Here is a 13,238-nt window from a genome sequence, read left to right on the forward strand (position 1 = left end):
TCCCAAACTTTCTTGGTTCACAACACCCTTAGTGTGTCAGTAAATTCTTCATAGGGCCTTCGGCAAAAAGAAATGCCTAACAGTTCCATTTATTAAGCAGTTAGTTCCAAATGGCCTAAGTATGTAGGGACTAGCAACTTCAAAGCCACTTGAAAAAAAGGAATACATGTAAATGGAAAGAAAACTATTTCATTCTTAACCATAACTACTTACTAATGGGATGTGTCCCTGCTGGGTGCTACACATATTCCAAACCTTATAATCGGATTAGACACTGCCACCCTCATTACCATTCCACATTGCTTTTCATGTGGTGTTTGAATTTTATTACAGCAACCACCAAAAATTCAGCCTTGCAAAGATACGTCGTTGAAAGGAAAGCAGCACAAGCTGATGTTGAAACCCCAAACTACCTCGAACAGGGTGTCTGACATTCGTTTGTTGAGTACTGCTATGCTTCTCTCAAACTTGAAAACAAGTTGCAGTGCCTCTGTGAGTTGACTGCGGCCCCCAGGGCCCCTGAGGATGGTTTGGGAGTCACAGGCCCATGCGTTCAAGGCTGTGCAAAACGCGGGCCCGATTCTTCTCCGTGACTCTCTTTCAATCCAGTCTCTTCCCAGAACACCCCTGTGCTTTCATGTTGGTCTCTGTGCTCATCACTGCCTATTCCTCTTTAGCTATCTAAATCTGCTTGTTCATCAGGGCCAGTTCAAATGCCCCCCTTCTCCAGGAAATCAGACAGTGACCACCCACCGCGCTGGGTGTGTTCTTAGGATGCACTGATCACGCTTCTCCAGGGCTGGTGTTTCGGTGCAGGTGGCCTTTCAAATATCTGGGGGCTGGACTGAAGTTTAAGCATGTTGAAGGACAGGGACTATCTACATCACGTACATAAAAAGCGAGATATACACAGGAAAGTACATAAAGCTTATGTACGGTTTAATGAGCAATCAGAGAGTGAACTCTGGGGTGGCTGCCATCCAGGTCTCTGCTCCCCTCCTACTTAGTAGACAATACTCTCTGCAGAATGAAAGGAAATCCGTGATTTAAGATATTCAGTCCTGTATGTCATAGTGTCATTCCAAAAAGTTTTTTCTAACGAAAAGGACTTTTCCACATAGAAACCTATGTGATAAAAGCTAAAGAGAGCCGCCAGGCACAGTGTGGTATGTTCACTCACATTTAAAAATTGTTTAAATGTATGGGGGGGGGGGATGATATGGTATTTGCTTCAGAATAATGAAGGAGATGAGGAAGGGGACTGCCTGCCACATGTTGATCACTACTGAACCCGGGTGCTGGTTGCATGAGGGTTTCACGATACTATTCTACTCTTTTGCATGTGTTGGAAGTTTTTCTAAAATGAAAAATTTTTTAAAAAGAGAGAAGCCAAGAAAAAGAAGTCATTCAAGCAAGGAAAGCCTTTCCAATATGTTCAGAAGAAAGGCCTGTTTCTCCTGCATTCACTTGAAGTATAAACCTTCATTTTTTTTTCTTTTTTTAAGTAATCTCTACACCCAACATGGGGCTCGAACTCATGAACCTGAGACCAAGAGTCACATGCTCTACTGACTGAGTCAGCCAGGCGCCCTAAACCTTCACTTTCTGAAGTGAAGCCCGATCCTACAATGTCACAGGGTTTGAAGGGACTGGAGGGAAACCCACTCAAAGAGCAAGAAAGACCTTGTCAGCACTGCCACAGGCCTCCCTAACATGCTTAGCAAAACTGGTGAGGATGTGGGAAGACATGGGGGTGAGAAGTCAGCAAAACAGAAGAATGTCTCTGACGAAGTCAACCAAAATTTAAGTAAGTCTTTCAAAACAGAGCCCACATTTAATGGCCTCTCCGTGGAGGTAGCTCTGGGCAGACTTTCTTCCACGTAGGAGGGAGTAGATTCCTTTGATTACAGAAGCCACAAGAACAGGTTGCCCATCTGACTGGAGCTCAAGGAACCTTGCAAGATCATTCTCTTCTCTTCCTCAGATAAGCGTTGACATTTCTGGAACACACTGCTTCTCTGGCAGAATCTAGATGAGCACTGGCTTTTCTGCCCTGCCCCACCTCACTCTCCTTTCCAAAGCACAACCACCTGGCTGACCCCTACACCCCTTGCATTTAAAACCCGCTTCCTCTCTGACTAGAGGACTTCTCTAGGTACATCTCAGATGTCACAAAATATTTGAAATTCTCCATACCAGCCCCTTCTAAGTACACCTCTAGCAATGATTTGAACACTTCTGGGCTGGCCCTTCTGAAAGGTATTTATGGACCAAAAAAACCCAGGAACGAAGCCTCCTCATATACCAAATACTCAAGAGCCTTGTCCTTCCCTCTCTCCCTTTCTCTCTGAGGAAGAGTATGACAACCCCACTCTTAGCAATTATCTGTGGAGATTTACCACACACATCTCAAAAGCAAAGATAGAGCGTCTGCTACCAGCTTGATTCTCTGCTCCACGCTGTGTGGGATAAAGAAAGGAGTCGATACGGCCGATGTGCACGAACGGTATCTGATGAACTGCCGAAGCATGTGGTACACACCACAGGATTTCCCAGGTGAGGGAAGTCGCTGAGGGCTTGTGTACTCGGGGAAGAAAGGCTTCGTAACGGAGGCCGGCTCAGAGGGTGGGAGGACCTGACAGCACGAGTGAAGAAGCATCACCCCGTCTGTGGCAACGAGGACACAGCCTTGGCGAATGCGAAGTGTTCCCACTGAGAAGCAGTGACAGTAAGGCTGGACAGGAGGCAGCGAGGCCACGGAGGAGAATGCTGTGACAACACTGACACGGTGGGTGCTAACCAGGGGCTGACTGGAGGCTTCCGAGCAAAAGAGAGACGGCATCGGAGTCCTCCGAAGGCAGGTCAGATGGGCAGGCGTCAGGGCACAAAGTGAACAAGACAGGGAAGGAGTCAAAAAGCGCAGTGAGGGAGGCGACAGCGGCCTGCACCGGTGCTGGGGAGGGGGAGGAAGGGCGGCAGGAGGAGGGGGAACGTATCAAGAGAACTTAGTTCCGATGAAAAAAACGCAGGGGACAAGAAGGGCCTCAGGAGGACATGGGGATTTTAATCCTAGAAGACAGTGACGCTAGACTGGCTGGTCTGAATGCAACGAACCACCGGCACCTCCTCAAGAAAACGCTTCCGGTTCTAATACTCTTTTCTTACGGAAATCATTCGTCAAACAAGGCCGTCCACCCTCCCTGAACTCAAAAGGTAAGCTTCCCCAAATATGTTCCACGCACTCAAGTGAATCTGGTAGGGAATGCTTCTCCCCAGCGGCAGCTCACCTCCTCCCCCAAAGGAAAGGTGCTTCTGCAATCTGAACCTCAAGTTCCCGTTGAAGTTGCGGGGTCCAACGTGTAAGGTAGCAAGTCTCCAACGTTTCTCAAAGTTCAGCTTTGATAAGGAGAGCTTTTATTTATTTATTTATTTTTATGTATGTATTTATTTTTTAACGTTTATTTATTTTTGAGACAGAGAGAGACAGAGCATGAACAGGGGAGGGTCAGAGAGAGAGGGAGACACAGAATCTGAAACAGGCTCCGGGCTCCAAGCTGTCAGCACAGAGCCCGACGTGGGGCTCGAACTCACGGACCGCGAGATCGTGACCTGGCTGAAGTCGGACGCTTAACCGACTGCGCCACCCAGGCGCCCCAAGGAGAGCACTTTAAAGCGGACATCTCACCAAAAGCCAACCCTCGAATTCCAGGTCTCACCTGAACTGGGACAGGACGTAACAAGTCTTCTCTGCGAGTCACCAGATGTCACGCTCAACAGAGACCATCCTGGGGACATGCCAAAGTAACCTGAAAAAGCTCCCACTCCAGAGGCAGTCGGACTCTACCATGTTCTTCCTCACCTTCACCCCGACAGGAGTCACTCAGACCTAAACACACACACTATCATCACCAGTGAAAGAATTAAAGGGGGGAGGGCAAGACAATTCAATGCTATGGCCTGAGCCCAAAGGCCTCTCAAGACGTCAGAGCTTCACAGAATCCGTTCGTAACCAGAGTGCCATCAAACCTTGCACGGTCAGGCCAAGATGAAAGGACAGGTCACGAAGTTACAGCCAAAAAAGGATTTTATTCACGTGCTTCGACAGTCACAGCTGGATCTCGACACAGACCTAGTAAGAGTGCAAAGAATACCCGCTGGAGTGGAAATCTATGCCACCAAGCGTAGTGACAGCTGTTTGAGAGACCTCCTCACAACGAGAGACGTGTCACTCTGAGGTAAAGCCCAAGCTTGAGGGAGGACGCCAGAGGGGGTACAGAGGAGACTGAGCACGAGCTGGTTCTCACAGGAGCTAAATGAGGAGGACACGAGGGTTTGTACCTCTCATTGTCTCTAACTTTGCGTATGTTTAGAATCTTCCATGATAAAAAGCACAACACGACAAAGAAAACACATTTTCAAGATACTCAAAACAGGCCCCTCTCATATCCTCTCTCACAACTTAATTTTCAGTCCTCCCAAACAATGGAAAGCAAATAAACACTTTTCTTGTGCTTAAGCAATGAGGTAGAAAGGGAGTAATGCATATCTTAAGCCTAGAAAATTCAGTAAGAGAAGACAGATTAGAACTATGAACAAAATACTGCCCCTTCTCACACTTCCCTGCTCATGTTTCCATCACACCTTTGAAGGCACATCTCTCTTTCAGAGGAACGTGCTCGCTGCCGGAGGGACAGGAGAGAAAAACCAACAGCAGAAAGTCACAAAGAGCCATACGAAACTCCAGATCAGAAACTGGAACTGGAACCTGCCGTGACAGTGGTCCAGGTGACAGATAATGCATCCCAAGGGGGCAGAGTCCAGGCTCATCTGTTTCTCAGGGTTCCCCAAAGACATCTCGTCAGAGGGTTCTGGGACCCGAGTCAGCATCAGGTGCCCGAGACATCTACTGAGCATCCCTGGCTGTCCAGGGAGCCCAACCTCAAGAAATTAGAATTCAGGGGCGCCTCGGTGGCTCAGTCGGTTAAGCGTCTGACTTCAGCTCAGGTCATGATCTCTGTGAGTTCAAGCCCCACATCACGCTCTGTGCTGACAGATCACAGCCTGGAGCCTGCTACAGACACTGTGTCTCCCTCTCTCTCTCTCTGCCCCTACCCTGCTTGTGCTCTGTCTCTCAAAAAAAAATAAACGTTAAAAAATTTTTTTTTCAATAGAAAATAATAAAGAAATTAGAATTCAGTGGGAAGACAAATGTAAACAAAGTTTCACAACACAAGCACAAAGTGCCCTGAATCCAGATGAGGAAAGGAGCTCACCCTGCTTGAGGGGTCAAGAAGGTGACCGGTGAAGGGGATCTTAACAGATCTATAAGGAGCCTGTCCAACGCTGCAGGCTGCTGGTGGGGAGGGAACATGAGCGAAGGCCCCATGTTGCTGAGGCCTAGAGATGGGGTGAGGGCCAGATGGTGAAGGACCTCGCATGCATGCGAAGGGGCTTAGACTTCACTCTGTGGACTGGGGCCTTCTCTGTGGCGAGGGACCAGTTACTGAAAATTCTAACCCAGCACGGATGACTCTTAGGATCCCTTCTGCACTTCTCGTGGACAGGTAACACAGGTGGGCAGACCACACTTAGGGCACTGCCTTAGATGGCACCAAGGCTATCTCAGCAGAGGTGCAGCCTGGTCCGTGGTCTCATCAGAGGGCAGGTCTGACAGCAGCGTGATGGGTGAAGGACAACAGAGATGGCAGGCAGCCAGGAAGCTGTCCTCTTGATCTAGGAAATGAGTCTGGCCGAGATACTGGCTAGAAGGACTGGGTAGCTCAGTCGGTTGAGCGTCCAGCTCCTGGTTTAGGCTCATGTCATGATCTCACAGTTCAGGAGTTCGAGCCCCGCGTCGGGCTCTGTGCTGACGGTGCGGCGCCTGTTTGGAATTCTCGTTTTCGCCCTTCTCTCTGCCCATCCCCCACTCTCTCTCAAAACACATAAATAAAAACTGGAAAAAAAAAAAAAGGAGCCACATTTAAGAGACACTACTTCAGTCTACATGACAGAACTCAGTGACCAAGTAGCAGAGCATCACCGTACTCTCCAGACTGGGGGGGCCGTGGCTGTCGGCACCAGGAGGAACTACGGGAAGAGGCACACGTAAGAAAGGTAAACTCAGGCGGGAAGATTTTCTTCAAATTTCACGTAACTTTTTTCTTGTATTCTATTCTATCTAGTTTATTCTTTATTATTCTTCCAAATAATCCTAGTTAGCTCGTTAATTTTAGTCCAATGGTATCTCAAAGTGAATGCAAGAAGCCTTAAACCAGCCCAGGCAATACCAAAAGAAAGTCCTTTCAACCCCACCAAGCCAAAGCAAGCTTTAGAAAACCAATCTAACGCCAAACAGGGCAGCAGTGTTTTCTGTTTGCATCCGGGCTGAAAGTGCAGAAAAGAAACACACACTCAACTATCTCCACTGGTGAAATTTCAGACAAAGCCAGACAGTGTTGTTGCTACAGTCACAAAATCACAGCCTAGAAAGATTGCACCTCGCGTGGTGTCAGAACTCGTTAGTTTCTGAAAGCAAATAAAACTCGTTTTCTGTACTAGGTGCAGTTCGCTGCTGTGGTGTAAGAAATCTTCATTTCTGGGAACGGCAACACATGTTTGGGTGAGGAACAAAAGCACCTGCCAAAACCACTCTGTGGAAAGAAAAAAGAAAACAAAACTCTCCCAGTCTGTTGGCCCCTGAAACAAGTAAACAGTCAGGAAACCATGAAATGGAGTAACAGGTAGATACTGTGCATAGCCCCAGCTTGATGAGTTAAAGGGGTCTGTTGGCATCTGCAAGTTTCTTCCATTTGCCTCTGATCCCCCACTGCCTCTCAGGCCCAAGCCCACGGCCTCCCTTGCCTGGACTGGGGCGGCAGCCTCCGCCTGGTCTCCAGCTTCCTCCTGGCCTCATCAGTTCAGTCTCAACATGGCACCTGCTAACCCTGTAAAGTGGAGGCCAGGTGTCTTAGCCAGCTCAGGCTGCCTTAACAAAATCCCACAGTCTACGTGGCGTAAACAAGAGACATTTACCTCTCACTGTTCTGGAGGCTACAAGCCCAAGATCAGGCTGTCCGCAGGGCTGGGTTCTGGTGAGAGCCCTGCTTCTGGCTTGCTGACGGCAGCCTTCTCACTGTGTTGTCATATGGTGGGAGAGAGCAAAGGCTCTGGGCTTTTCCTCTTCCCAAAAGGGCCGCTGATCCCATCATGGGGGTCCTTCCCTCATGACCTCATCTCAACTAAATCCCATAGGCTCCACCTCCAAATACCACCACATTGTGGGGGAGGGCTTCAACGTGAATTCTGGAAGGACACAAACATCAGTCTGCAATACCAGGGCAAGTCGCTCCCCTGATCAGATGTCTCCAGTGGTGGCTTCAAAAAGGCCAACAGCCTCACGCCAGCCACCAGGCCCTACACCTCTATGGGGAGGCTATACCTCTATGGGGAGGGCATGGCTTGCTAGGCAGCACTCAGGAAATCTGTGAGTGGCATTTCTTGGCGGTCACAGAGACTGGTGGGAGGTGTGGGGGGGGGGGCACTGCACAGCCAAAGATCATGTCAAATCTGTACACCGTCAGACACTCCCACAGGCCAAAAACCTTTGATAACTCCCTGGAGCCTACAACCTCACTTATGTAAAAGCACAAAAGTACTTTTTGCATAATTTTATACAAGTAATCTTTCCAGACTTTAACTACTGTATAAAGCAGGCAAGGTCGCACTTCTGACGTGTGGAGCGTTACCAAGAATTGCTCACCATCTTGGAGATGCGGGCACCGCTAAATGTCCTGGTGTTTTTATCAGTCTGCATTGGCGGGCACCACATTCACTCATGGCGGAGTGTCACCGTGTAGGGGGGTATTTACATGTTAAATTACATGTAGGTGAGTAAGAATTACTTTTCTATTAGTCCATTGTCAGATTACCAGCTGCATAATACATGTATTTCTTTCTGCAATTGTGTGTCTGTGTGTGTGGGGGGGGGGGGGTTACTGTCTATACATTTCACTGCAGGACAGTAGGGGGGCATTTCCGTAATAAATACTGTATGGAGAGAGCATGGCATCCCTGCAGGACTGGTGCTCTCATCTCCTACTCCTCTTCCTCTCCTTTACTCCCTGCCCCCCCTGCAGCCACTCCCATACTCCAAGTCCTCCACCACGGAGGACTTTCCCCCCTCGCCCCTACTATGCCTTCTGCCTAAAGGCTCCCCTGCCTCCTTGAGTTCTTGCTCAAATGGCGCCTTCTCTCTGGGGTCTTCACTCTTGAAAGTTGCAGCCCCCACCCCCACCTCCACCCCTGGCCCTCTCTATTCCACTCCCCTGCTTTATTTTTCTTCAATAAAGTCATAGCTTTTATCACCACTACGTAATTTATTTCCTTGTTTCCTGCCAGAATGAAAGCTCTAGGGGGGAGAGGATTTTGTCTGTTTCTTTCATTTGCTGTACCCACAGGGCCTGGAACAGTATCTGGATACCATTATAGGTGATTTACAGATTAATGGTTTAGAAATATCAATTTTGAAATCTTTAGTTATAATTGCAAGATCAAAACTAAGTCAAAAACTCAGGGTCTCTATGCATTATCACCCTTAACCTTTGTGTAGGAAATACATAGATATACTGTAATATACACAGTGTTTACATCTATTGTAGAAATATATAGAGTGACTTGTGGTATCCAGGGCTGAATTTAACTTTAAAAAGCCAATCTAGGGGCGCCTGGGTGGCTCAGTCGGTTAAGCATGTGACTTCAGCTCAGGTCATGATCTCGCAGTCCGTGAGTTCGAGCCCCATGTCGGTCTCTGTGCTGACAACTCAAAGCCTGGAGCCTGTTTCAGATTCTGTGTCTCCCTCTCTCTCTGACCCTCCCCCATTCATGCTCTGTCTCTCTCTGTCTCAAAAATAAATAAATGTTAAAAAAAATAATAAAATAAATAAATAAAAAGCCGGTCTATTCTCAGAAAAACAGTGAGACTTAGAACATACTGAATATCACTTGAAATTATCAGACCTTACTGAGATTTCTCAAATTCTCCCTTTAAGTGTCTCTTAACACCTCCCTGCTCTGCCTCCCTAATCTGTTCCTGGATTCCACTGATTTGTATTTCTGTCCCGCCTCTCATCCTTCCCACCTCTTCCCATCCCCCTGCCCCCCTTTCCAGGTCTGCCCCACAGCTCTGGCCTCTCTGTCACTGGCCCACACTCCCACACTGCACTGCAGGATTAGTGTTGAGTCACTCACTCTCAGTCATATTAATGGTCCCAGCTTCCTGTTCGTCCCGGTACAAAAGCCAGGATGCTACCGTAGGACTCCACATGCCCTCTGCTTCTCTCCCTCCACCTCTACTCCCTAAGCTCCTCCCAAACAGGACCTAGACCTGCTGCCTCCTTTGCAGGCCTCACTCCCGACAGAAATTCACAAGGCTCAGCTCACCATAGCTTCAGAAATCTTTCCTGCTCTCAGCTGGCCAAGCTCAGAGCAGTTCCTACCACCTCCCAGAGGCCCTTAGAAAACCGTGGCCCAGCCCTAACATTCAATGGTAAAAAGTGTTTCTCTCAAACCTTTTGTTGAGGATTTATTGATTTCATCTTTGGACAAAATCAGACACTGTGAAATTTAAAGGACTCTACTTTTGTTTTAGAAACATTAGAAGGCTTAAACATGAAGGAGAGACGGTACAGATAACATTCCGGGAGGCTGTAATACAATGCTGAAAGCCTACAGTCTTCTTGTGGCCACTCACTCCTGAGAAAGCTGGTCCTTCCGGCTGCCTGAGGTTCCTGCTGATCCGAGCAGGGACCCACTCAGACAGGTGAGGCAGGGTGGTCTGTGATGCCCCAGCTGCCGCCATCTATGGACCGTAACCAGGTTTGCTGTTGGCTTGATAAAATGATGTGTCACCTTACGATATATGCCAATATTTTTCCATTCAAAACACTGTTCTGAGAACATTTTATTAGCGAAGGAAACACACTTGCTGTGCTCATGTAAATAATGAGTCACAGATCAGTGACGAAAGAGAGTATGCTGGTCAGACCCTAATCTAGGGCCAAATCAGAATTATTACTGGACTCTGAAAGCCCCAAATCCTTGGCTTTGCATAGCTTTATCCAGGACGATTGCTTTGGAAATCAAATACAATTTCCCAGCTGTAGGACTCTACCGTGCTAACTATCACCAGCAAGACAAGATCATAAAACGGAGGCAGAGTAGATTAAATGAGAAACAAGTTCAGTGTTTCACTTCCCTCAACGTAAAGACCCAATAAAGCGGCTAACTTGGATGAATGTCAAACTTTACAGCCCTCAAGTAGTTCAGCCTCTGTAAAAACAAACGAGTAATTTGAGGTTACAGAAGATAGTTCTTATAATTATGATTACAAGATTCTAATCATTAGCTAGAACTTAAAAAAAAATTTAATGCAGCATGTCTTTGTAAAAGACCTACCAGCCAGAACTATTAATAGAAAAGCCTAGAGCCATTTAAACATGAAATCTGGAAAGAAAAAAAAAAAAAAGATAAAGCTTCCTCTTCAACTGATGCACTTTGTGAATAATCACAGTTCAAGCTGTAAACATACCCTCTGAGTATAATTCCCTCTCTTCTCCTTGCCTCCATTATCCTTTTTAATTTTATTAAAATGTATAACTGTTTTTCTGGAATATGTTTCCTGGGAAGTAGCTGAGCAAATGCCCAGGTCAATCAAGGACCGTATCCAAATTACCTTCTTTTAAAGTCCATTTGATTGAGCCCGTCCTCTTACTGACAGCATGCAAGCTTCCATCCAGGGTTGACACAAACAACAAGGTTTCGGGAAGTGTCACTGTGCTGGGACTTCCAAAAATCTGCAATGAGATGTTCATGTTCAATAGTAATCTTCATCTTGGGCACGTACAACCACAGACAGACTCCCCCACCCCACCGCCGCCCCACCCCACTCCAAAAGTTATCCTTCTAAAATCTGCCACCTCACAGATGAAGACGCTGAGGTTAGAGAGCCCGCATCCAAGGCACATGTCTAGACAACAGTTGAGTCAGGACTAGATCCCAGTTGCTTTATTCTCCCTAAGCAGCAATCCTTCCCACAGACAGACAGGCTTATCACCTGACACAACAATGACAGGGATTCTGAAATAATCCACGGGCAGAGGAAGAAAGTATGCTCAGCTTTCTAACCGACTTCCTTCTCTTGGTTATACTGCACCTTCTAAAACTTGGTCATCCTGCAAGACTCACTGGTAAAGAAGAACGCCAGCACACCCACACCTGCCCACGTGCACTTACGGAATTTTAAAAAGGCAAAGAGCTAGGGAAAAGTGTTTAAAGCAAAATAGGAGAAACAGCTCTCATTACATAAAAAGTTCATACAATGGGGTGCCTGCTGGTTCAATCAGTCAAGCGTCTGCATGATCTCATGGTTTTTGAGTTTGAGCCCCGTACCATCCTGTCAGCACAGAGCCTTCTTTGGATTTTCTCTCTCCCTCCCTCTCCCTCCTTGGCTTATGCACTCTCTCAAAATAAGTTAAAAAAAAAAAAAGAAAAGAAAAAGAAAAGTTCATAGAACAATACCAAGATTTCAAAAGAGGTTACAAAAGAAAATATATGAAAAATACAACGCAAATTGTTCTTCACTTATAGTCAAAATGTAATTTACATAAAATTTTTTATGCTTAATGTATTAAAACACACACACACACACACACACACACACACACACACACACACACACACACACTCTTTACAGAAAGCAGCCAAAGGTGGTGAAATTCACTTTCTCATCCATTGTTGGTGCCAATGAAAATTATAAGTCAGTGCAATCTTTCTGGAAAGTATAAAAATGCTCAGATTTTTGATCCTATAATTCCCATTCTGTATCCTAAAGAAATAGTTCCAGAAACAGAAAAAGGTGTGTGCACAATGATGCTTATCATATCCCATTTCCCATTTACAAACACAGAAACTAGAAAGATCTGGATTTCCAATAATATCTAAATGACTGAAATAAACTATAAGCACACCCAATGGAATATTATGTAATCATTAAAATAGCACTTGGGAAAAGTTACAGCAACATAGAAAAATGCTTCTATACATTTTCACGTGAAAAATACAGAATCCAAATTTTAATGTACACCGTGTTGATAATTATACTGGACAAATTTTCTTTGTCTGCCTATCCTCCAGTTTTGCTAAGAACTGTACCCTCATCTGCAGTTGCCATGGGAACAGCTGTGGGGGGGGGGCTCGTGCATGCGCACAGGCAATACATCCATGTGCAGGTGATAGCTGGTAAGGTTTCCTGAGACAACACCCTTTTGAGGTGTTCAATTCCAGCTTGTTTTTTTTAATGTTTGTTTATCTTGAGAGAGAGCATTTGTGCAAGCGGACGAGGGGCAGAGAGCAAGGGAGAGAAAGAATCCCAAGCAGAGCCTGATGCGGGGCTCGATCCCACAAACTGTAAGATCATGACCTGAGCTGAAATCAAGAGTGGGACACTCAACCAATGGAACCACCCAGGCGCCCCCAGCAATGCCAACCCTGTAATAAGACTTTCTCTTTGTCACCATACTGTCCCATAAGCTACCTGGTTCCTGTGGGTCTTAAATTAAAACTGGGCCAACGCAACTTGCTTATGCTGTGAGAGTTTGGATTTTGGCACAAAAATTTTTAAATATAGGAGTATGGCTGGCTTGTAGCACTAAACAGGAAAGACTGGGGCTTTATGTGTGCAAGGCAGCCTAACCCTAAGATAATACCTGCCCGCTCTCGGTAAGAACCAGGATGGCACCCAGCTAATACCTTAATAAGGAAAGCCCGATGGCTCTTTCCAAAGCAGCCTGAGATGGCAGGACAGACACCCCAGTCCCTGCATTCCTGTGGAGACCCACTGGCAGAGGGGGCGAAGCAGCTGCCAGAGCCTGACTCATCTCCGCTCTTGTCTGGTTCCGGCCTAGAGGTGAAGAAGTTCCACCCTTTACCTTGCCCAGAGTCCCTGGGGCCCACTCACCTGGAATGGAAGAAACAAGAGCAAGCTTTATCACTGCCTGTGGAGTCTATTCTCAGTGTAAAGCCCCAAATCGGAGGAAGACTTTTAACTCTATCTTGGGAACTAGGAAATTAGTCTGGGTACGACCTGGCTAGGAAAACAGAAGCCTCAAGGTGGTGCCTGCCCTAGCTGGGAATCCAGAGGTCGTGCATACCAAGTGTTTTAGGGATAATACTATTTTAGCCTT

At 46.7% G+C, this 13,238-nt stretch overlaps 1 protein-coding gene across 3 annotated transcripts in view; it reads right to left on the reverse strand.

Moving 5' to 3' along the window:
* ERN1 (endoplasmic reticulum to nucleus signaling 1) overlaps positions 1 to 13,238 on the reverse strand; it is an 83,548-nt gene that overhangs the window by 45,177 nt on the left and 25,133 nt on the right. Inside the window, exons 1-2 of one of the 3 annotated variants that reach the window (XM_019818108.3) lie at positions 10,974 to 11,141; positions 10,730 to 10,850 (exon numbers count right to left, since the gene is read on the reverse strand). In XM_019818108.3, the coding sequence (XP_019673667.2) occupies positions 10,730 to 10,850; positions 10,974 to 11,021 (169 nt within the window). In that variant the 5' untranslated portion in view covers positions 11,022 to 11,141. Of the gene's footprint in view, positions 1 to 10,729; positions 10,851 to 10,973; positions 11,142 to 13,238 lie in introns of those variants that run through there. The other 2 variants (XM_003997087.6, XM_023244605.2) reach the window with 2 other exon arrangements.

This window comes from Felis catus, chromosome E1, assembly GCF_018350175.1.
Source record: "Felis catus isolate Fca126 chromosome E1, F.catus_Fca126_mat1.0, whole genome shotgun sequence".
NCBI classification, from domain to species: Eukaryota; Metazoa; Chordata; class Mammalia; order Carnivora; family Felidae; genus Felis; species Felis catus.